This window comes from Aulonocara stuartgranti, assembly GCF_965226115.1.
Source record: "Aulonocara stuartgranti genome assembly, chromosome: 13".
NCBI lineage: Eukaryota > Metazoa > Chordata > Actinopteri > Cichliformes > Cichlidae > Aulonocara > Aulonocara stuartgranti.
The window spans coordinates 16,345,124-16,366,560 of NC_138949.1; the positions used below are offsets into that span (position 1 = coordinate 16,345,124).

General features: G+C 43.5%; 2 protein-coding genes and 1 long non-coding RNA gene across 7 annotated transcripts in view; 1 reads left to right on the forward strand and 2 right to left on the reverse strand.

The window, feature by feature from the left end:
• LOC309720677 (uncharacterized protein) overlaps positions 1 to 21,437 on the reverse strand; it is a 97,514-nt gene that overhangs the window by 70,446 nt on the left and 5,631 nt on the right. The window lies entirely within an intron of this gene.
• LOC309720996 lies at positions 6,721 to 7,943 on the forward strand. Its single transcript, XR_014280621.1, has 5 exons — positions 6,721 to 6,866; positions 6,947 to 7,033; positions 7,186 to 7,439; positions 7,668 to 7,796; positions 7,861 to 7,943. It is a non-coding gene; the product is annotated as an uncharacterized lncRNA (long non-coding RNA).
• LOC309721081 (uncharacterized protein) lies at positions 9,569 to 13,417 on the reverse strand. 2 transcript variants are annotated; one of them, XR_014280653.1, is made up of 6 exons: positions 12,813 to 13,417; positions 12,587 to 12,609; positions 12,398 to 12,489; positions 11,503 to 11,613; positions 10,639 to 10,915; positions 9,569 to 10,562 (listed from the first exon to the last, which is right to left on the reverse strand). XR_014280653.1 is itself a non-coding variant. In XM_082558436.1 (6 exons), exons 1-6 carry the CDS (start codon positions 13,274 to 13,276, stop codon positions 10,356 to 10,358), a joined length of 1,197 nt encoding a protein of 398 aa, XP_082414562.1. In that variant the 5' UTR covers positions 13,277 to 13,417; the 3' UTR covers positions 9,569 to 10,355. The 2 variants fall into 2 exon arrangements, 1 of the variants encoding a protein (XP_082414562.1); XM_082558436.1 differs by having other exon boundaries at positions 12,564 to 12,609.

A 21,437-nucleotide genomic window follows, 5' to 3' on the forward strand; every position in this document is an offset into this window, starting at 1 on the left:
AAAAAAATTCACCTGCAAAAATTCACCTGAAAAAAATTCGCCTGCAAAAAATTCACCTGCAAAAATTCACCTGAAAAAAATTCACCTGCAAAAATTCACCTGAAAAAAATTCGCCTGCAAAAAATTCATCTGCAAAAATTCACCTGAAAAAAATTCACCTGCAAAAATTCGCCTGCAAAAATTCAACTGCAAAAGTGATGAACTTTAATGACCCAAGCCAGAGCAATCAGCACCAGATCGAGTCGAGTGGCTCTCAGCCAATTAAATTACGCTGTTTGATCACATGACACCGTTAGCCAGCAGTGTGTCTCCTAAAAGAGAGCTGTTTAAAGGTGAGTGATTAAGTTTTTCTCCTAAATAGAGATCATTACAGAACGCCTAGTCCTACTTAAAATCCCATTTATTTTTATTATTTTTTTTTATCATCTACTCGAACTAAGGAAAACGTTTGACTAACTCAAAGACAATTTCCACGCCTCCCATGCCTGTCTGCAGAAGGCGTTTTGAATTTAGGAGCGCCAAGATGGCAGCGGCAAACCCTGGCGGCTCTCCGGTGAGTATATATATTTTTTTATCTTCAAGTTTGTCTTTTGAAACCTTAATTTTATTTAAATCCGTTGCTCACGTATAAAGTACACAGACGGGGTCTTTGCTCAACTCGTCTGAGGCGTGTCTCACTAAGCGCTACATGCTAGCATCCTGCTAACCGAGCTACCCTTTACATGCTGTGCTTTAGAAAATAGGATACTCGTTAAAAAAATACTCCGCAGATATTGATAGATAGACGAACACTGCAAATATAATGTTGGAAACGAGAACGGCCTTTGGTGAAGGGGTAAAATACACCATGAATAAAGCCATAGAGTGAATGGCTGCCATGGTTGCAGAACGGCCTGATTTAATGACAAGAATGGGGAAGAGTGAGGTGAAGTGAACCAAAGCCACAAAACACGGTCAGACAAGGCGGCAAAAGGGCAGTGATCTGTCCGTCAGTATGAAGTTGGTGTGTGCTTTGGTGAACAAAAACTCCAGACCGGTAGCAGGAAGATGGGAGACTCGTGTTTCACTGGAATAGTGGTGAATTAAAACATCCTTTGTTGGGGACATTTCGGTGTAAATGCATCCATACACGCAAGACAGAGGCAGACCAGACAGTGAAGAAAACAAGGCAAACATTAGAAATATTAAAACGGAAATATGGGATTGAGTTGAGGTCCTTGCAGGCTACCCACAATTTCCCCAAACTGAGCCACCCATTAAGAAATTCATTCTCACTGTTTCATAAACCAAAGGGATTAAATTTGACAATATCAAATTTAATTTTCTGATCTTTTCATAAATGAAACACGCTGCCAGGCAATCTGTTTTCATTTTTTTTCATCCATTCAGAGTATTCGTTGGGAACACTGAACTCAATAATCAGTTCCAGCTTTCTTCATTAAGTTTTGGTTTGGCTTTGTTCTCAAAAACATTTAAATAAAACAGATAAAATAGAAAATAAAGCTTTTTCTCTTGCGAGCTCAATTTTTAAATATACTGTGCTATTAAAACAAAAGATGTAAGAAAAGAATAAATAAAATCCTAACCAGAAAATCAAAATGCTGCAACAAATGGCATGAATTAAAAAATAAACTTTTTTGAAAGAACCATAAGGAAATATGATAAAATAAACATTGGAATCTTATAGCCTAAGAATATTCAGTTAACTAGGTAACTAACCTTGTGTTTTTAACTCACTTTTTGTTGGTGATTTAAAAATTACAAAAATAATTCTACTTTTTCCTCTCCTTTAGGATCTTCTCCTACATCATACTCTTCCGGATCAACAAGGTCCGCGTCAGGTGTTGAGGAACCAGGGCACCCTGACGAAAAGTGGGCTACTGGAACAAGAAGGCATCGGTGGGCAAGAGACGAAAACAGGGCGTTGTTGGAATGCTACTACGCAAGTAACCCTGGCGGAAGGGGCTACATGAATAGGCTGAGGGACCTATGGATTCTTCGATACCCAACATCCACAATGACGGCGAAACAACTAGTAGCTCAGTGTTCCAACATTCGAAAGAAGGGACTGCTCTCACAGCTAGAGATTGACAAGGTACAACACAAATGCTACGGCAAGGAGGAGTCAGGACGCCAGGTCAGGGGGGCGATATCATCACCCCCACCCGAGATTGGGTACATAGCCCCAAGTGCGATAGGAGAAGGATCGTTAAGTGCGAGAGGAACTGACCTGAAAGATAGGATCATGGCCAAGCTTGAAACCTGGATCCCCCGTAGCCGGTTACCAAGATTACGTGAAGTACCCTCAGAAGGTCTGCTAGATGATGTTAATGCAGCACTACGGACGATACCTACAACCACGATTACCGACACTAACAAGCTGATCTACAATACGGCAGCAGTGATCAGTGAGATGCTTGGCTACAAGTTGAACAGCCACAAGGGGCAGTACCCTCCATGGAGAAGGAGGCTAGAGGGCAAGATCAAAGTAGCACGGAGGGAGGTTAGCCAACTAACGGAGTTGCAGAAAGGTGCGACAAAGAAGGTGCATAAGAAATACAGCAAGCTGTCCATACCTGAGGCCTTAGAAACTGCCAAGCAAAGACTCACAGCCTTGGCCAGCCGCTTGAGAAGGTACACCAGAGAGATAGAAGGCAGGAGAATAAACCAGCTGTTCTCCACAGAACCAGCAAAGGTGTACTCTCAGTGGCAAGGGAACAATAAGAGAACAGCACCACCAAGGCTGGAGACCGAGCAATACTGGAAGAGCATATGGGAGAAGGACGCAACCCATAACGGCAATGCTCAGTGGCTAGTGGATCTGAGGGCAGACCACAGCAACCTCCCCGAACAGGATCCAGTAACCATCACAGTGGCAGATATCCAAGAAAGGGTCTCCAGTATGAAGAGTTGGACAGCACCAGGGCCCGACATGGTTCACGCCTACTGGCTAAAGAAGCTGACTGCACTCCACGAGCGTCTAGCAGCACAAATGAACCAGCTGCTAGTTAACGAGAGACACCCGGAATGGCTAACCGAAGGTCGGACGGTCCTGATCCCCAAGGACCCCAAGAAGGGACCGGTCCCCTCCAACTACCGACCAATAACCTGCCTCAGTACTACATGGAAGCTCCTGTCAGGCATCATATCGGCTAAGATGAACAGGCACATGGGTCAATACATGAGCGGGACACAGAAAGGAATTGGCAAGAATACCAGAGGCGCAAAACACTAGCTACTGGTAGACAGAACAGTCAGCCGAGACTGCAAGACCAGACTGACCAACCTGTGCACTGCCTGGATTGATTACAAGAAGGCCTATGACTCAATGCCCCACAGCTGGATACTGGAATGCCTAGAATTGTACAAGATCAATGGGACCCTAAGAGCCTTCATCAGGAACTCAATGGGGATGTGGCGTACAACACTAGAGGCCAACTCCAAGCCCATAGCACAAGTCACCATCAAGTGCGGGATCTACCAAGGAGATGCTCTGTCCCCACTGCTGTTCTGCATAGGCCTGAACCCCCTCAGTGAGATCATTAACAAGACTGGCTACGGATACCGACTACGGAACGGAGCAGTTGTCAGCCACCTCCTGTACATGGATGACATCAAGCTGTATGCCAAGAGTGAACGAGACATCGATTCACTGATCCACACTACCAGGCTATACAGCAATGACATTGGAATGTCGTTCGGACTGGAGAAGTGTAGTCGGATGGTAACAAAGAGAGGGAAGGTAGTCAGAACTGAGGGGATTGAACTACCAGAAGGCAACATTGCAGACATAGAGGACAGTTACAAGTACCTGGGGATCCCGCAGGTGAATGGGAACCATGAAGAGGCCGCTAGAAAAGCTGCAACCACCAAGTACCTGCAGAGGGTCAGGCAAGTCCTGAGGAGTCAGCTGAATGGTAAGAACAAGATCCGGGCCATCAACACCTATGCCCTGCCCGTGATCAGGTACCCTGCTGGGGTAATAGGCTGGCCAAAGGAGGAGATAGAAGCCACTGACATAAAGACAAGAAAGCTTTCACCCCAAGTCCAGCACCCTGAGGCTGTACGCTAAGCGGAAGGAAGGGGGCCGGGGACTGGTGAGTGTCAGCACCACAGTCCAGAATGAGACAACGAACATCCAAGAATACATTGGGAAGATGGCCCCAACTGACCGAGTGCTCAGTGAATACCTCAGGCAGCAGAAACCCAAGAAAGAGGAGGGAGACGAGGAACCATCATGGAAGGACAGGCCCCTGCACGGTATGTACCACCGGCAGATAGAGGGGGTGGCTGATATCCAGAAATCCTACCAGTGGCTGGACAAAGCTGGACTGAAAGACAGCACAGAGGCACTAATCATGGCAGCACAAGAACAAGCTCTGAGCACAAGATCCATAGAGGCTGGGGTCTATCACACCAGGCAAGACCCCAGGTGCAGGCTGTGTAAAGATGCCCCAGAGACAATCCAGCACATAACAGCAGGGTGCAAGATGCTAGCAGGCAAGGCATACATGGAACGCCATAACCAAGTGGCCGGCATAGTGTACAGGAACATCTGTGCCGAGTATAACCTGGAAGTCCCGAGGTCAAAATGGGAGATGCCCCCAAGGGTGGTGGAGAATGACCGAGCTAAGATCCTGTGGGACTTCCAGATACAGACGGACATAGTGGTGGTAGATAAACAGAAGAAGACGGCCGTAGTGATCGATGTAGCGGTTCCGAATGACAGCAATATCAGGAAGAAGGAACACGAGAAGCTGGAGAAATACCAAGGGCTCAGAGAAGAGCTCGAGAGGATGTGGAGGGTGAAGGTAACGGTGGTCCCCGTGGTAATCGGAGCACTAGGTGCGGTGACTCCCAAGCTAGGCGAGTGGCTCCAGCAGATCCCGGGAACAACATCGGAGATCTCTGTCCAGAAGAGCGCAGTCCTGGGAACAGCTAAGATACTGCGCAGGACCCTCAAGCTCCCAGGCCTCTGGTAGAGGACCCGAGCTTGAAGGATAAACCGCCCGCAGGGGCGTGCTGGGTGTTTTTTATATATATATATATATATATATATATATATATAGGCAGGGATGGGTCAAAGAACAGCACATCTTGATGAGAGCACAACACATGAAGAGGTATAAACTTATTCTTTTTATTCACTGATCAAAACTGAGAAGTTTTCGCTTAATAAAAGTGTTATTGAAGGTGACCATCACTGCAGGTCACAGGTGGCATTTACAAAAAATAATATTATTATTGGATATTCATCATTAATCATGAAAATGTAACTGTAAATTTTGGATTGAAAAAGATTTTTTTATTATATCCAGTTTGCACTGTAAATGCATGCTTCTTTTACCGTTTCTTAGTATATACAGGGGTATAATTAATGTTAAATGTGTAATTTCTTTGGACTCAGAGATTGTATTTGTATTATTGCTTTCAGTTAAGGGACGCCCTGAATGATTTGTTTCCCAAACTGAAGGAGGTAACAGGTGGCTGGCTGCTGTTCAAACCTGGGGGTGTGTATGAATTCTGCACTGTGTATAATTAAACTAGAAACTGATCCTGCTGTTTAATAAGTACTTTTAAGACAAGTTCCTTTTCACCGCATGTTGTGAATTCCTAATTCTGAGTAGTTTTGAAGATACTTTTCTTTTTTACTTTTCTTGAGGCATTGGATATATTTCATGATCAGAATAATCTGCTGCAATTTGCTTTTATACAGGTGGTTGGGGAACCCGAAAACTCTCTCTGGTTCCTCCAGCTGATATTGGCTATACAGGGACAATCCTAAAGGCTGCCAGTCGTGGGGGTAAAAATGTATATATTGCTCCTATTCAAGAGGAACTTAGCAATGACCCTGTACCACTAAGCGATGAGTCCTTCAGATGCATGCCAAAAGCAAAATGCCAGAAGTGTGGCATAGGTGTTCCACTGCAACTTCTGTCAGAACACCTAAAATCCTGTCCTCCTTTGGAAACTCCCAGTGAAAGTACTGTGGTGAATTTAGATGGTGATGAACCTACAGAAAAGAAATGTAGGTTTTTTGACAATTTCATACTAACATATTACCCAAAAGCATAAAGTGTTAAGAGCTAGCTAGAAGGAAAAATTAAATGTTATAAAAATAAACTTTGTCCTTTATAATTTATTGCACAACAGCACCATTGCAGCAGTGTCCTGTCTGCACAGATATGTTTCACTCTGACCTCATTGAGCTGCATGCCTCTTCATGTGGAGAAAGGTATTTAGCAACAAAAATTGCAATTTTTATTGTCATTGGATTTAAGCCTTGAATGAAATTTAACAACATATTTTGATAGTAGCTCACGAAATGAAAAGGGGCATGAAGATACAATAATTGAGGAAGGGCTAGCAGATATGCCAGGACCATCTGGAACTACTTGTGAAGTCAGGGATGGTAGGTCAATCATTTAGTCACAGGTTATGTAAGGAAGGTGTTGATTAGTAACAATCAACAGCTAATGTGAACAATTCCCGGAAATCAAACCATTAGTTTGTATCCATTCAATGGATTTCTTATTTTTGATAGCCTCATATTCAAACTACTTTAGACAATCCTTCAAAGGATAAAACATAATCTTCTTGTAATAGTATCTAGATAGAACGTGATATACAGACTATATCCAATTATAATCACTTCTATTTTCTTTTAGGCTGGTTAACTGTTTTGGACTCTTCAAAGGCCAAATATGAATGTGCAAAGAATGCTTTGGACATGCATGAAATGGAGAGCCCATTACGTCTCACAATGGACATCAGACAAAGTGTAGCTGATCAGGACATGGCCCTCATCTCATTCTACAAGAGACCCAATGTTGAATGGGCACGTCCCTTGGAGTGCAGGCTTGAGGGTAAATTTTCTGAAAATGATACATAAATATATCTTGAAAGAATTATTTGTATTCATTATTTTATTTTGGTGATCTAACAGGGGATACAGCTATCGGACAAGGAGTAATACGTTTTTTCTTATCAACATGCATGGAGAAGCTGATGTCTGGTTTTTGCATCAATTTTGGTTAGTTTGTTTTGGTTGACCGTACCTATGTTTGATGATCATTATATTGTATAACTTTTCACAAGTTAATTGTCTCTTTATTTTGTGAAAACCTCTGTATTGCGTGTAAGTAATCTTCTTTTTTTTTTTCTTTCTTTTCATTTATCTCATAGCAAACTCTAATGTTACTCCACTTTTTGAGGGAGAGCCAGGCCATTACATACCATCAGCAGCTCACTTTCTTGTGGAGAGTGATATGTTCCTTATGGCAGGGAGGATGGTAGGGCACTCCTTTCTTCATGGAGGCCCATGCCTATCTGGACTTAGCCCAGCCGTTGTGCATGTCCTACTTGGTGGTAGTCCTGAAACTGCCACCGTTACACCCGAGGACTGTCCAGATCTAGACCTGAGAGGGACAATTCAGCTTGTAGGTTTTTATGTTTAAATGAGGGAACGTTTATACATTGCCCCGTGTGAGTTATAAACATGTCTAACCTAGACTAATCCTTTAAAATTGTTCTAGATCAAAAACTCTGCCATTGAGACATGGTCTGAGACTTTTAACTTGTCTTTTTTTTTTTTTTTTTTTTATGTATGAGGAATTAGGAATTTATAGTTCTTGTTTCTGTCTGAATTACTGTCTTATGGGTTACAGCTTGAAGGGCAATCCAAGCTGTCGGATGAAGAGAGAAAACGTGTTCAGGATCTGGCATATGCATGGGACCTCCCCCCCTTGACAGAGAACAACAGGAGATGGCTGTTTGAGAAATTATTACTCCATTCTGTGAGTAAATTGAAAAGTAAGTAAAATATTTCTGTGTTACTGTTTAGTTAACGTTTTTCCTTAGGTCATTGGAAGAGTGACGAGGTCGATAAAACAGCTGAGAAGGGGACTTAAAGAAACCCATATGTGGACCCTGCTGACCCAGCGACCTGACACGGTGCCCTTACTCTTTCCACAAGAGTTGGCTGCTGTGAATCCTGAGGTAAATTTTGTGTTCCTAAATACTGTATTCATTAATAACATTTTACTGTGTTGTAGAAAATGTAGTCCAAAGCAAACTATGAAGACTTGAGTCATTCTACAAAGTGAAAAAATTGCAATTTTAATTTGGCATTTACCAAGAATTATGTATCAAATAATAAACTTACATAACAAAGCTGTATTCATTTTTACAAATAAAATGCACAAATACTAAAAATGAACATATTCTTGTGGACCATACATCTTTACAGCAGTTTTTCTTTAGTCCTGTAAAAATAAAACTGCTCAAAGCCTGATTTACATATAGAAAACGATTTTGTAGATTTGAAAAAGACATGACTAAAATACATTAGTAATTATTTGGTAATACACATTTTCTAATTATATATTTAGCCATTAATGTTGTTTGAATTTGAAAAAAAAAAATTGATTTCTATTTTCATTTTTTGTTTGAGACAGTTTCTTCTTTTAAGATACAGTCAAAACTATGTAGAGGTTTGGGGATCCAAGTGAACACAAAAAGCACAAAACATGGATTATTATAGAAATTTATTCAAGAAATCAAGTCATGGACCATAAGGCTAAGTGGGTGATAGTGAGCTAAGAACAGGTGAAATATGGCTATAGGGAAGGGAACTACCCAAAACAAGAACAGACAAAATCCATGGAAATCTGAAAAATGTGCAGCAGTATTTTTAAGGGTATACTTTGTTCTGTTACAGGTCCTTCTTCAGCGGATCATGTGGCCAGAAGATGAAGATGATGACTGTCCTCTTGAAAATAAATGCCGAATCACAGGCTACATGAGGCATTTTATTCTAAATGGTAGGTTTGCCATTTTGCAGGAGGGGAATACTACGGAGCCCCGCAGGGGACATGGGAGGGAAAAAAAATTAAGACGGACTTTTGCGAGATCTCGCAAAACAAACTCGGGATCTCACAAAAGTTGAATTCCAACAATGGCGGCAGCTACTTAGTTGTAATATTACTCTTTCTGGGTCACAAAATACACCTTTAAGATATTTTGAGGCGTGAATGTAGTGGTGTAAATGTCAGATACCTGCTCGGTTTACAAGACATCACATATTTGCAAAAGTGCTCCGACGCTTTTGGAGATGTGACACCCACTAGCTCGAAGCTAACGGGAGGTCGAGACCTACTACAGCCGGGAGGAACACCGCTTTCCCGGCACATCGTGCCTCGACCTCCCGGTCGGCTTCGAGCTGGCGGCCTCTGAAGAATGCGGCTAAAACATTTGCGAGATCCCGAGTTTGTTTTGCGAGATCTCGCAAAAGTCCGTCTTAATTTTTTTTTCTCCCGTGTCCCCTGCGGGGCTCCGTAGAATACCAATATTATTGCAATGTTAAAAATATATTGGTTGGATTTTTTTCAAGGTTGTTAAACCTCATTTTTTTCTTCACAGCAACACCAAGTGAGCTGAAAAATGTCCTAAAATTCTGGACTGGATGGGAGATTGTGCCAAAAAGTCTCACAGTGGAGCTAGTGGATGGCAGATATCCAACTGCTGCCACCTGCTATGAGACCTTGCGCATTCCATACCACTACAAGGACTATTTAACTTTTAAGGAAGACCTCATTGCCTGCTCTGAAACCTGCCACTCAGGGTTTGGACTCATTTGAGTCATTCCCATAATGCAAGGTAGTGTTGTACAAGTCTCTGTTTAAGATTTGGAATATAAATGTTCACATCTACTGGGCCTCTCTGATGCCATTTACTCTGTGCAGGCAACATTGGTTCAGTTCTCGGTTGAAAATGCCTTTAAGTAGTTTTTAAAACTGTTAATGTCTTGAAAGTTTACCTTGTCAATGACATCTTGCATGCATCTTGATCAAAATAAAAGGACAAGATTGACTTACATTGTTGTTTTAATTTTGAAACATTCCAACCATCAGCCTTCAGTCAAATATTGCTTTACAACATAACATTCAAACTGACAAGCAGTTTCTATTTAGTTTTCTGAGTGAATCTATATTTTTAAGTTCCCTCTCCTAATTCTTCAGTATTTACATTACGAAGCTTTACTAAAAATTCCTACTTATAGCAAAGTTTATAGCTTCAAACAGTTGGTGAACCCTGTGTAATCTCATAGATTTCAGCACAATTTGAAGATCAGATCCCATTTCATGACCAAAGTCACAATAATCAGAACTGCTTATACACAATTATGTTAATGAAAACACCATGAAAATTCTTTGAGTTGGTTTAGTTTAAGCAGACTGATTGTCCAGATGCCCGTGATGAAGATCCGATTACATTTCATGACCAAATTGTGCAGAAATTAATGAAATTCAACAAGATTCACAAACTTTCCTGCAACTGTATGTAGCTTTCCTATTCTAAATGAATTGCTGACAAAACTGAACAGCCATAATGTAGATGTCCGCACCAAAGGACTGGGATGCCGCTCTTGGATTAACAATGCCCTGTAAAGTTGTCATTTGTTCTTCTGTCAATGGACAGTCAGTGTTCGGAACAACAATGCTTGAATGGTTATGGCAAGATAGGCCACTGTCCTCCCAGTCAATGTCTGGAATCTGGAAGCCCTGCAACGAACAAGCAAAATTAGGAAAGAATAATTGTATATAGGAATCAATGAGTACTAAAAATGTGCACCTTTACCTGTGTGTTTTCTGGAACAGGAACAGGGTGATATCTGTGACCCAACTCCCACAGCTGGTTGGGACTCATGTTGTTTTCTGTTCGCAGTGGATGGTTGTCCCATCCACTGCAAAATGTATTCAAATCATCCTCCAGTCGAGGAAGAAAGACGTAATGGCAGCAAAAGAGGTGTGCAACATTTGAAATGTCAAGAAGGCCCTCTTCCTCAAGGTTGTGAAGAACATCGTAGTAAATGCATGTAACGGCCACCCAGAGGTCTCTCCACAGTCGCTCTATTCTGAAATAATATATAAAAAATATTTAATTAGGTATGGCTTTTCTTGGTGTGTATGAGAAATTCCCTGCTTGTTTCTAACCCGACATGAAATGTGTGCATGACAACAGTAATAATACATTACCAGGGCATGTAGGAAGGACCCAGGCATATCACTTAAAAGGTGCCAAAAGGGTTGTAATGATCAGTGGCAACATGAGATGACAACCAGACCATTAACACAGAATGAACATTCATGGAAGGAAGGAACAGACTGGAAAAGGTGCGTGAATAACTAAAAAAATAGGGCACATTCCTGAAGGCTCTTTGGGGTTTGCTGGACCTGTCCAATATTTTCTTCCTTGAGGGGTAAGTAATGGAAATTGAAAGAAAAAACAACAAAAACTGCCAAAAAAAAAAAAGGAACACCTGATACATATCACAAAGTGTATCATGCTGGATAGGGCACTGTTTTCTAAAGACATTTTACTGTAAAACTTTACCCTATACCCTTTAAATGTATGTATTTTTAATTAATGGAAATAAAGATGCAACACCTTCCATCTTATGTCAGGAACATTTGAGGTGGACAGTATTTTATGAGAACAAACCTTTGATTGTGCACACTCTTTCCTGAAATGAAACTGCCTCTTCCTGTGCCACGAACAGTAAACATCAGCCGTGCAACCTCCACATTTTCCCCTCCGTGGTCGCCACGAACCCTGAAAACAAAGAATCGTACCCCAAAACATTCGAAGCTTTAAAAAAAAATTAGATCTGATAATAAAGAACAGTATATGCCTTAAGCAAAGTTTGAAAAACAAATTGTAAAAGAATCCTTAAAATCTTTCATTGCTACTGCTCTTGAATGCATCAGAAAAATTGTCTCATGAATGCACTTTCCAGCATGTGTCAGTATGAAGTGTAATTTAACACAGCTGTTAAAACATTTTTCAGGATTTCACAGGTTAGTAGTAATTACTTAGATTTATTGTATTTGTTGAAAATTACGCAAGTGCCATCTTGTATCATTATGATCTGTGTAAGGAGACAATTTTTAGAATATTTTTGCAAAAATATTTACATCAAATTAAACAAATAAGTAGTCTATGGCATTTAAAAGTGGTTACCTACAATTCTGAAATGATAATACTAATTCTTATTGATGATGATATTGAATTTGAAATCATGGTGTAACACTGAACCCGACATCATAAAATGATTACCCTTGTAATGTCAGGGAGTTACAGCCAAGGAGGCAAAATATTACTATCTCACCCCTTGTATCCAATTACATAACAGCAGTGTTTGGTAAAGGTGTTGAATTAATTTTTTTTTATTCTTAAATATCCCCAAGTCACCATAACAATCCTTTGAAATTAGAGATATATATATTGAGGCAAGTTAGAATCATCTTAAACAACTTTTAATGAAATATCCAAATGTAGTCTTACAAAAGGTATGTAAGATAATACCTAACCCATAATAAAATGCATCACTTATTACCTGAGAGGAAAACCAAACTTCTCGATTGATTTTCGGAAGAATGCCAGTGTTGTTGATGCCAGATTGTTGGAAGCAGCACCGAGATACATAATCTTTATAGGAAAAAGAACAATGGGAAACTTCCATGTAAATATTACATTTGATTTACTTACTAAACTAAACTTACCTTACGAGAAAAGCCATCAATACCTCCAAAGATCACAATGTTATAGCTGAATGGGGAAAACAAAATTTTTTTTTATCAATTTTGGAATTATCACTTTGAAGTGTTTAAATGTAAGCAATGCAAGATGTAATTTATGTATGTCCAGATGCAAATATAGTAACGAGTAAGATAACAAAATACAGTTCTGAACATTTGCAGATGAAAAAATTCTCAGGAATATCTTTCACTTCAAAAGATCAAATAATTTACCGTATCAGTTTGTGATTTGTGTCAATATGCATTAGAGACTGTGGTCCTGGGACGGAATAAGCACGTCGAGCAATGCATCCCAAGGAAAACATCCTTGACACAACACCAGCTGTGTCAACACGGTGCATAGAACTTCTAACCCTTTGGTACTGGACTCTGTGTCCTCTGGCCTGAAGAAGTGCTTTCACCATCCGGTATCCAGCGTGAGGCTGCCTGGATTTTATGTCTGTAATGCATTGGTCCAACTCTTCATCTGACAGGCTGCTATAGAGTGCTTTGACTGAAAGATTGAACTCATTCATGCGTCTGAATATTGTGCTTCTTGACATTCCCAAAATTTTAGCAATGGCTGGGATGGACAAGTTCAGTTCCAGAAGGCTGTTAAGATGATGGGGGGAAAGAGCCATTCTTAGTCGCCCAGTAGGTCCCCACTCAAACTGAATGACAGCACTATGTAGATTCATTTTATCCTTTTCTCTGTTTATCAGAGTATGTAAACTACATAATGCATCTAAGAGGACAGGGCAAACCTGAACTTGACCAGACAAAGCTTGTAGAAAAACTAGTTCCTGGGTGCAAATGAAATCTAAAAAGTCCAGATCCAGGGGAAGGTGTTCAAGACAAGGAATTGTGCTACAGGAATCACAGTTAGGGTTTAAGCATTCAGAAAAAACTGTAATTTACACTCAATAGCACCAAACAGATATTACAGTTTTTACCGAATGCCTAAACACTAACTGTGATTCTTGTAGCACAATTTCTAAAACTAGTCAGACGTATAGCAAAACCACTCACTGAGTGTGCAAAACTAAAAGCACAAAAACTGCTTTGCACTCAGTTTGCAATTTTGTAACACACACTTTGCAAGACTGTAGGCACAATTCACTGCACAACACTCAATTTCCAAATTTCCAACACACTCCTAGCAAAAGTATACACATGTATGGCTATCATTAACACTAATTTGCCAACTGTCTGGCACACTTTCACATGTGAAAACTTTCTTAGATAATTCGTTCACTTTGCAATCAGCCTAAGCACTATAATACAGGTAAGCTGTGTGTGCGGAGTACAATGGTGGGAGCAGAAAGAGTGAGAAGTAGAGGAGGCCGAGGAAGAGGACGTGGAGGTGAAGAAGTAGGATGAAGAGGACGACAAGGACAAGGAGGAGCAAGAGGAAGACGAGGAGGGGGCAGAGGAAGCATGTTCACTGCAGACCACGTAACCCATATAGTCATTATGGCGATTGCAAATAATCCTATACTTGGAAATAAACACTTGTGTTTGTTTTGATGTGTTTGACTAAACACCAGTACTTGAAGTTTGGATCCCTCCATGCTTATGGATCTATGACAGAAGTATGAGCTCAAACTGACATAGCCTACCTTGTGCACAGGGAAGGCAAACGCCAGATGTGTTTTGTATTCATACCATCGGTGTGCAGTTGGCGCATTGTGTGCTTAGTAGATGATGGCTTGTGTGTACTGTTTGATACGGAAACACCATTTTTACAAAGGTGTGAAGAGTTAATCTAGCTGTGTTCGCTTTTGCAAGAGAACTAAAATGTTTGGATAATTGGGTGACAGGTTGTTTTATTTGTGTGTAGAGTTTTGCTAAATTAGCCAATAGTTACATAACATGTGCTTAAGCAATCAGAAAAAACTGTAAACAGAGCCTTTTTATTTTACACTGAGAAAAGACGGGGTTTCATCCTCTATAACCTAAAAGCAGTCCCATATTCTAAAAAAACAAAAACTTTTAACAGTCAAACTGAAGAACTGTGCAGGTTATTAAATTGCTAGTTGAGACTTTTGGATACTGAAAGAATAATGAAAGAAGAGAGGGGGAATCGGTTACAGCCTCATTTACAGTTTTTGCCCGTTGCTTGTGTGGGACTCATGTAATGGGTGGGCACAGATGGAAGTATTGTAATAGATATTGCCCCCCCTCCATAATCTCATGCATTCTTATCATTGTTATGTTATGCGTTCAGTTCTGTATTACTATTTCTGACACATACTGTGATAACTGGCAATATAGCTAGGATACTCTGATCAATGATGATTCCCACGGGTGGTGCCCACGCAGGCACTGAATCGGGCAGCTTTGGGCTCACGCAGGCACTGAATCGGGCAGCCTTGGGGTCCTGTGTGTTCTACTGCACAGATAGCCTGCAGAGCGCAGCTACGCTGAACTGAAGTGCTTGTGTTTTGTATTTGCAGGTGAGCACAAGTTATGTGTTGATAAACGGAATGATGTTGACGTATGAGAAATGTATTAGAGTAAGGTACTGTCATTAATGGAACACAACGCTAATGTCGGAGTTTGTGATTTACATGATGTACCTGAACTGGTGTTAAACGGGATGTCACATCGCAAATGATGTAATGAGGGGATCGAGAGGGTAGTCTCCATGCGCAACAATACTAGTTGGAGGAGCATATGAGTGTGCAGAATATTGTAATATGAACATTGGTGGGAAAATACTGAGTAAATGAGTACTTTGTTAACACGTGTTCAGTAGTTATATGTAAAATGGTCCTGTGTGTTCTACTGCACAGATAGCCTGCAGAGCGCAGTTACGCTGAACTGAAGTGCTTGTGTTTTGTATTTGCAGTTGCAAATGAGCAAGTAAAGAGAACGATTCTGAACTCATGCACGCCTGGAAGTGTCATTTGTCCAAGTGTGCAACAAATATTGGAGGCACCGCTGGGATTATTAACGCCGTGTCCAGCGTGATGAAAATAAGGAAGGGCTACAGCAACCACGATGGACCTCGAGGAGCTGGCAGAGACTGTGTCCCAGACACTCTGGAACCTACAACTCGACCAACTCAAAGGGGTATGTGCTGAAGCTAAAATCCCTAGTGGAAATGTCACAACAAGACGAGCGTTAATAAAATTTATTACAGAATCGATGGACAAGGTTATTAATGATGAAGAGCAGGATGTTGCACTCTGCTATCTAAAGAAAATGTTAGAAAGTGTCGACCCAGCGATAGGGAGCTCCAGAAGCACAGAAAGTGGATCAAATCCAACGAGCTCGCCACAGGGGGCTCAGGAAATAAGGTAAGAAGTTGATTTAGCAGAGAGATACGCACAGCTCCAGAGAAACAGCGAAGCACTGCAGGAAGAAATTAGGAGGCTGAGTGGAAGGGTGGAGAGGACACCACCAAATCAACCAACCATCCCACAAAATGTGTTTCCTTTCGCAGCCAACCGCCTTTCGGAAGTGACGATAAGGAGGGAATTCAAAATCTGTGGTCAAATTGGGGAGAAGGGCCAAAAGGACAGACTCTCATACACCAACCTGATGCATCAGATTGACAGAGGTCTGAACAAAGGACACAGTGAAGCGGAGGTTATAGAGGCTGTGGTGAAGTCTGTCAGCCCAGGTTTGAGTCTTAGAGACATGCTTGAGATAAAACGTGACCTCACCCTCCCCCAATTGAAGGCCATATTAAAGGGGCATTTTAAAGAAGATAGCACCACAGATTTGTATCACAGACTAGTGAACGTCACACAAGACAGCCGCGAGTCTCCCCAAAACTTCCTCTTCAGAGCAATTGAGTTAAAAGAGAGGCTGCTGCTTGCATCGGAAGACACGGGGTCCGATGAACAATACAGCCCTGAGCTCATCCAGAAGAAATTCTTGAGGTCGGTCAGTACTGGGCTACTGAGTGACCCTATCAAGTTTCAGCTCAAGCCCTATCTGGATGACCCTCGGGTGACAGATGAAATCCTCATTGATAAGATGAATGAAGCAGCTAGTGTTGAATCAGAAAGACAATTGAAGCAAAAGAAAACTACAGGCAGCAAATCTGTGAAAGTAAATGAACTCCAGACGGAAAGGCCAGCCAGTCAATTGGGTCTGGGTGTAGCCGAAACTAGGTTGGGGACTCAAGAGCAATCAGCTGAAGTGGTGAAACCCAAGAACCGCAGAACACCTGTTGTAGCTGCTTCCCGAGAGTCAGAGCTGCATGAAGCGGTCAGGCTGCTGAGAGAGGAGATGGCTGAATTAAGGAGGAGCATCACCACCCCTCAAGGCCCCACTCGCCCACTAAGAACCAGTGGGAGGAGGGGATGTAAGGCATGCCAGGAGCAGGGAACCAATGAAGGGTGTGAACACTGCTTCAAGTGTGGCCAGCCAGGACACCTCTCCAGAGGCTGTAGAGGGCGAAGGGGGGCAACAGAAAGATCGGAGAGCACTCAAGTGGGAATCCAGACCATCGCCCCTCCCAAATCATTAATTCCCATCCATGCTGAAGCAGATGACAAGTTGCATGGACTGCTTTGGAATCGGATAAGACGGCTGGAGGCAGAATTAGAGCAGAGTGGCAAGGCTAAAGAGACTGTGGGTGCCACGTATGCCAGTCATCTCTCACTACGCTGTCAGGCTAAGCTGAGAGCCCTGATCGGGAAGAAGTGTATGGTGGATTGTTTCTTTGAAGGTGTAGAAACACAAGCATTGTGGGATACAGGCTCACAGGTGACTATCATTAATGAGAACTGGAGGAAGTCCTGCTTTCCACATATCCAACTGAGAAGCACAAGTGAACTCCTAGGTGAGGATGAGGCTCTGGTGGGCAAAGCAGCGAACCAAACACCCATACCCTTCGCAGGTTGGGTTGAGCTAAAATTTAGACTGGGGTCAACTAGAGATCCACAGCCAGAGCTAGTTGTCCCCGTGCTTGTCTCAAAAGAACCAGGAGTAGCAGAGCCACCTATCATTGGCTATAATGTGATTGAGCATTTTGTAAAGGATGGAATGGAGCAGCATCCACCTGCGGTGGTAAGGGAAGCCTTCTCGATTGACTGTAAGAAAGCGGAAGTGCTAATTAACATCGTGCAGCGCTGCCACAAAAGCGACGAGGAGGGTGTGGTGAAAGTTGGGAGGCAAAAGATAGTGATTCCAGCGGGACAAAGCAGGGAGGTTAAGTGCAGTGTGAGGACAGGTCCCCTTCCCCTGAAACAGGAGGTTCTTTTCGAACCAAAGGACATTTCAAAACTACCAGAGGGGGTTAACCTGAATGAAACTGTCATTGGACTGCAGAGGAGAACCCGGTCCAGGGTGGTTATTCCAGTCACGAATGGCAGCAGCCATGACATCACCCTCCTCCCTCATGCAGTGTTGGGACGGCTACAGCAAGTGAAGGCTATTTACCCAGTAGACGTAAGACCAGTAAGTGCTGAAAACATGGGCAAGTTGACGTGTGCTAGTGAAAACACAGGGAGCACCATCAGCGCCCCAGAACAGCACAAAGGGGAGTATGAAGAGGTGGGCAGATGCAGCCAAGATTTATGGGACCCACCGGTGTCAGTTGATCACCTGACCCCAGACCAGCAGGAGCAGGTGAGAAAAGTCCTGCGTGATGAGTGTGCTGCATTTTCAAAAGATGAGAGCGATGTGGGATGCATCCCCTCCCTGCAGTTAAAGATCAGATTGAATGACACAACCCCAGTAAGACGCACATACACCTCAGTCCCCAAGCCACTCCACAAGGAGGTGAAGGAGTATTTGGAGGACCTGTTGAATAGAGGATGGATTCAGAAATCCCGTTCCCCCTACTCATCGCCCATCGTCTGTGTGCGCAAGAAGGATGGAAGTCTGCGTCTCTGCGTGGATTACCGTGAGTTAAACCGGAAATCCATTCCTGACCGTCACCCCATCCCTCGTGTTCAAGACATGCTAAACAGCCTGACTGGGAGTGCATGGTTCTCAGTGTTGGACCAGGGCAAGGCGTACCACCAGGGTTTCCTGGAGGAGAGTAGCAGACCCCTCACAGCCTTCATCACACCTTGGGGCTTATATGAGTGGGTAAGGATTCCCTTTGGTTTGTCCTCGGCTCCAGCAGAGTTCCAGCGCAGTATGGAAGAGTGCCTTGCAGGCTTGAGGGATGAAATATCTCAGCCATATTTGGATGACAATTTGGTCCACAGCAGATCATTTGAGGACCACCTGCGTGATCTGAGGGAGGTCCTGCGCCGCTACCAAGAGCACGGGGTGAAGCTAACCCCCCAAAAGTGTGAAGTGTTCAAGGACAAGGTGAAATTCTTGGGAAAAATTGTATCCAAAGATGGCTACTGCATGGACCCTGCTGAATTGGCACCAGTGCAAGCACTAAAAAACCGCAAACCTGAGACTGTGGGAGACCTAAGGAAAATGCTAGGTTTCCTGTCATACTACCGCCCCTACATTCCAAACTTCTCACGCACTGCCAAGCCACTATACCAGCTGCTATCGATCGTAAAGAGTCAAGTGATTACTGACAGAAGATCAACGGTAACAAAGCACAAAGGACAGCGGAAAAAAGCAGACCAACGCCACTCAAGCCAGCCAATCACATGGACAGAACAACACCAGGCAGTGCTATGCCAACTGATAGAACACCTGCTGAGTCCACCACTCCTGGCATACCCTGACTTCGAAAGGCCATTTGTGCTGCACTGTGATGCCTCTCAAGAAGGGCTTGGTGCAGTCCTGTACCAGAGACAGCAGGGCCAACTGGTTGTCATTGGGTATGGGTCGAGAACTCTAACAGCTCCAGAAACCAACTACCACCTCCACTCTGGAAAGCTAGAGTTTCTAGCAATGAAGTGGGCAATCTGTGAGAGGTTTCGGGAGTATCTGTACTACGCACCTTCGTTCACAGTGTATACAGATAACAATCCGTTGACCTATGTCCTGACTACAGCGAAGCTAAATGCTACAACACACCGGTGGGTTGCTGAGCTAGCCGATTTTAACTTCTCAATCAAGTATCGGCCGGGAAGGGCTAATGGCGATGCTGATGGTTTATCACGGATGCCACTAGACATGGAGGAGTACATGCGCACATGCTCGCAGGAAATGAAACCAGAGGTAATCACCCCTGCGACACAGGTGCTTCAGTTGAAAGCCCATGAAGATGAGCCATGGTTGTGTCCAGCTACCATAACCACAGCATGTGCTGATGTAGAGCTTGAACGAGTAATGGCCCCAGTGACACAGATCTCCAAAGAGACACTAAAGAAAGCACAGGAGGATGATCCAGTCATTGGCAGGGTGCGAGACTGGGTTATGACAGGACAATGGCCCCCTTGGAGAGGAAGAGACAGGGGGGAAGACTCTTCCGTTCTAAGCCGGGAAAAGAGTAAGCTGTACCTCGACAAAGATGACATCCTGTACAGGAAATCAGCTGCTCGAGCTCAGCTAGTGTTACCCACAAAATTCCATCAGCTGGTGTACAAGGAGCTCCATGAGGAAATGGGACATCTCGGAGTGGAGCGGACACTCGCCTTGGTCCGTGATCGATTCTATTGGCCACATATGCAAAGACATGTGGAACATTATGTGACTAAGGTGTGCAGTTGCTTGAAACGGAAACGTCCCGGCAAACCAGACAGAGCACCGCTGGTCAACATTGTCACCACATACCCTTTTGAGATGGTCTCAATAGACTTCCTGCATCTGGAGAGTTGTAAAGGAGGATATGAGTACATCCTAGTCGTGATGGATCATTTCACCCGGTTTGCACAGGCATATGCATGCACCAACAAGTCAGCAAGAACAGCGGCAGAAAAGATCTTTGGAGATTTTGTGCTCAAATTTGGATTCCCTGCCCAGTTACACCATGATCAGGGAAGGGAGTTTGAGAACCAGCTGTTTGCCACCCTGGAAAAGTACTGTGGAATCCAGGGGTCACGCACAACACCTTACCATGCAGCGGGGAACGGCCAGGTGGAGAGATTTAATCGGACACTCCTTTCCATGTTGAGGAGCCTGACAGAGGAAGCCAAGGCGGACTGGAAAAACTCCTTGAGCAAAGTGGTGCATGCGTATAACTGCACACGCAGTGAAGCAACAGGATATGCCCCATATTATCTTCTCTATGGCAGAAACCCCCGCCTACCAGTGGACATCATGTTTGGCCTGGTTCCAGGTGACCAGAGTACTTCTCACAGTGATTACGTCCGTAAGTGGAGGATGCAAGAGGCATACAGATTGGCATCAGAAACAGCCCAGAAAGAGAGGAACAGAGCGAAAAAGCAGTACGATCGGAAGGCTCATGGAGTGGAACTGCAACCGGGATGTCGGGTGCTAGTACGGAACTTCAGAGATCGGGGTGGGCCCGGAAAGCTAAGGTCTTACTGGGAGGAGCGAGTACATGTCGTGTTAGAAAGAAAGCACAAAGATAGCCCTGTCTATGCCGTACAGCCAGAGAGAGGACCAGGGAAAGTGAGAGTTCTGCACAGGAACCTCCTACTGCCCTGTGACTTTCTCCCCGTCCAGGAGGAGAAGCTGGAGAAAAACAAGAATGGGAAGGAGGATGCCAAACAACAAAGAAAAGGAAAGACCCAAGAAAAGCAGCAGGAGAGTGACCACGACAGCGGTTCAGAGGATGAGGGTGACTGGGGAATTATCACCACACAAGCTGCGGAATCACCCACCCAGATCAGGAGTCAGCTGAGGGCAGAGGCAGAGGAGTTCCAGCCAGAAGAAGCTGACGGAGAACTGTCAAGTGGTGGTGTCAGCAGCGAGTGCCTAGACGAGGGTGGAAAAGGTGGACTGGAGTCAAGTGCAGAGGAGGAGGAGGCAGGGCGAAGTGAGCTGTCTGGGGAGGAGAACAGAAGAAGTCAAGGACAG

Excerpts from the sequence above, each read along its gene's own strand:
- LOC309721081 (XM_082558436.1), bottom strand. The coding sequence starts at position 13,276 with ATGAATCTACATAGTGCTGTCATTCAGTTTGAGTGGGGACCTACTGGG. Across the intron at positions 10,916-11,502 it reads AAGAGTGTGCACAATCAAAG|AATAGAGCGACTGTGGAGAG; the intron begins GTTTGTTCTCAT and ends ATATTATTTCAG. Across the intron at positions 10,563-10,638 it reads CTGTTCCAGAAAACACACAG|GGCTTCCAGATTCCAGACAT; the intron begins GTAAAGGTGCAC and ends TGTTCGTTGCAG.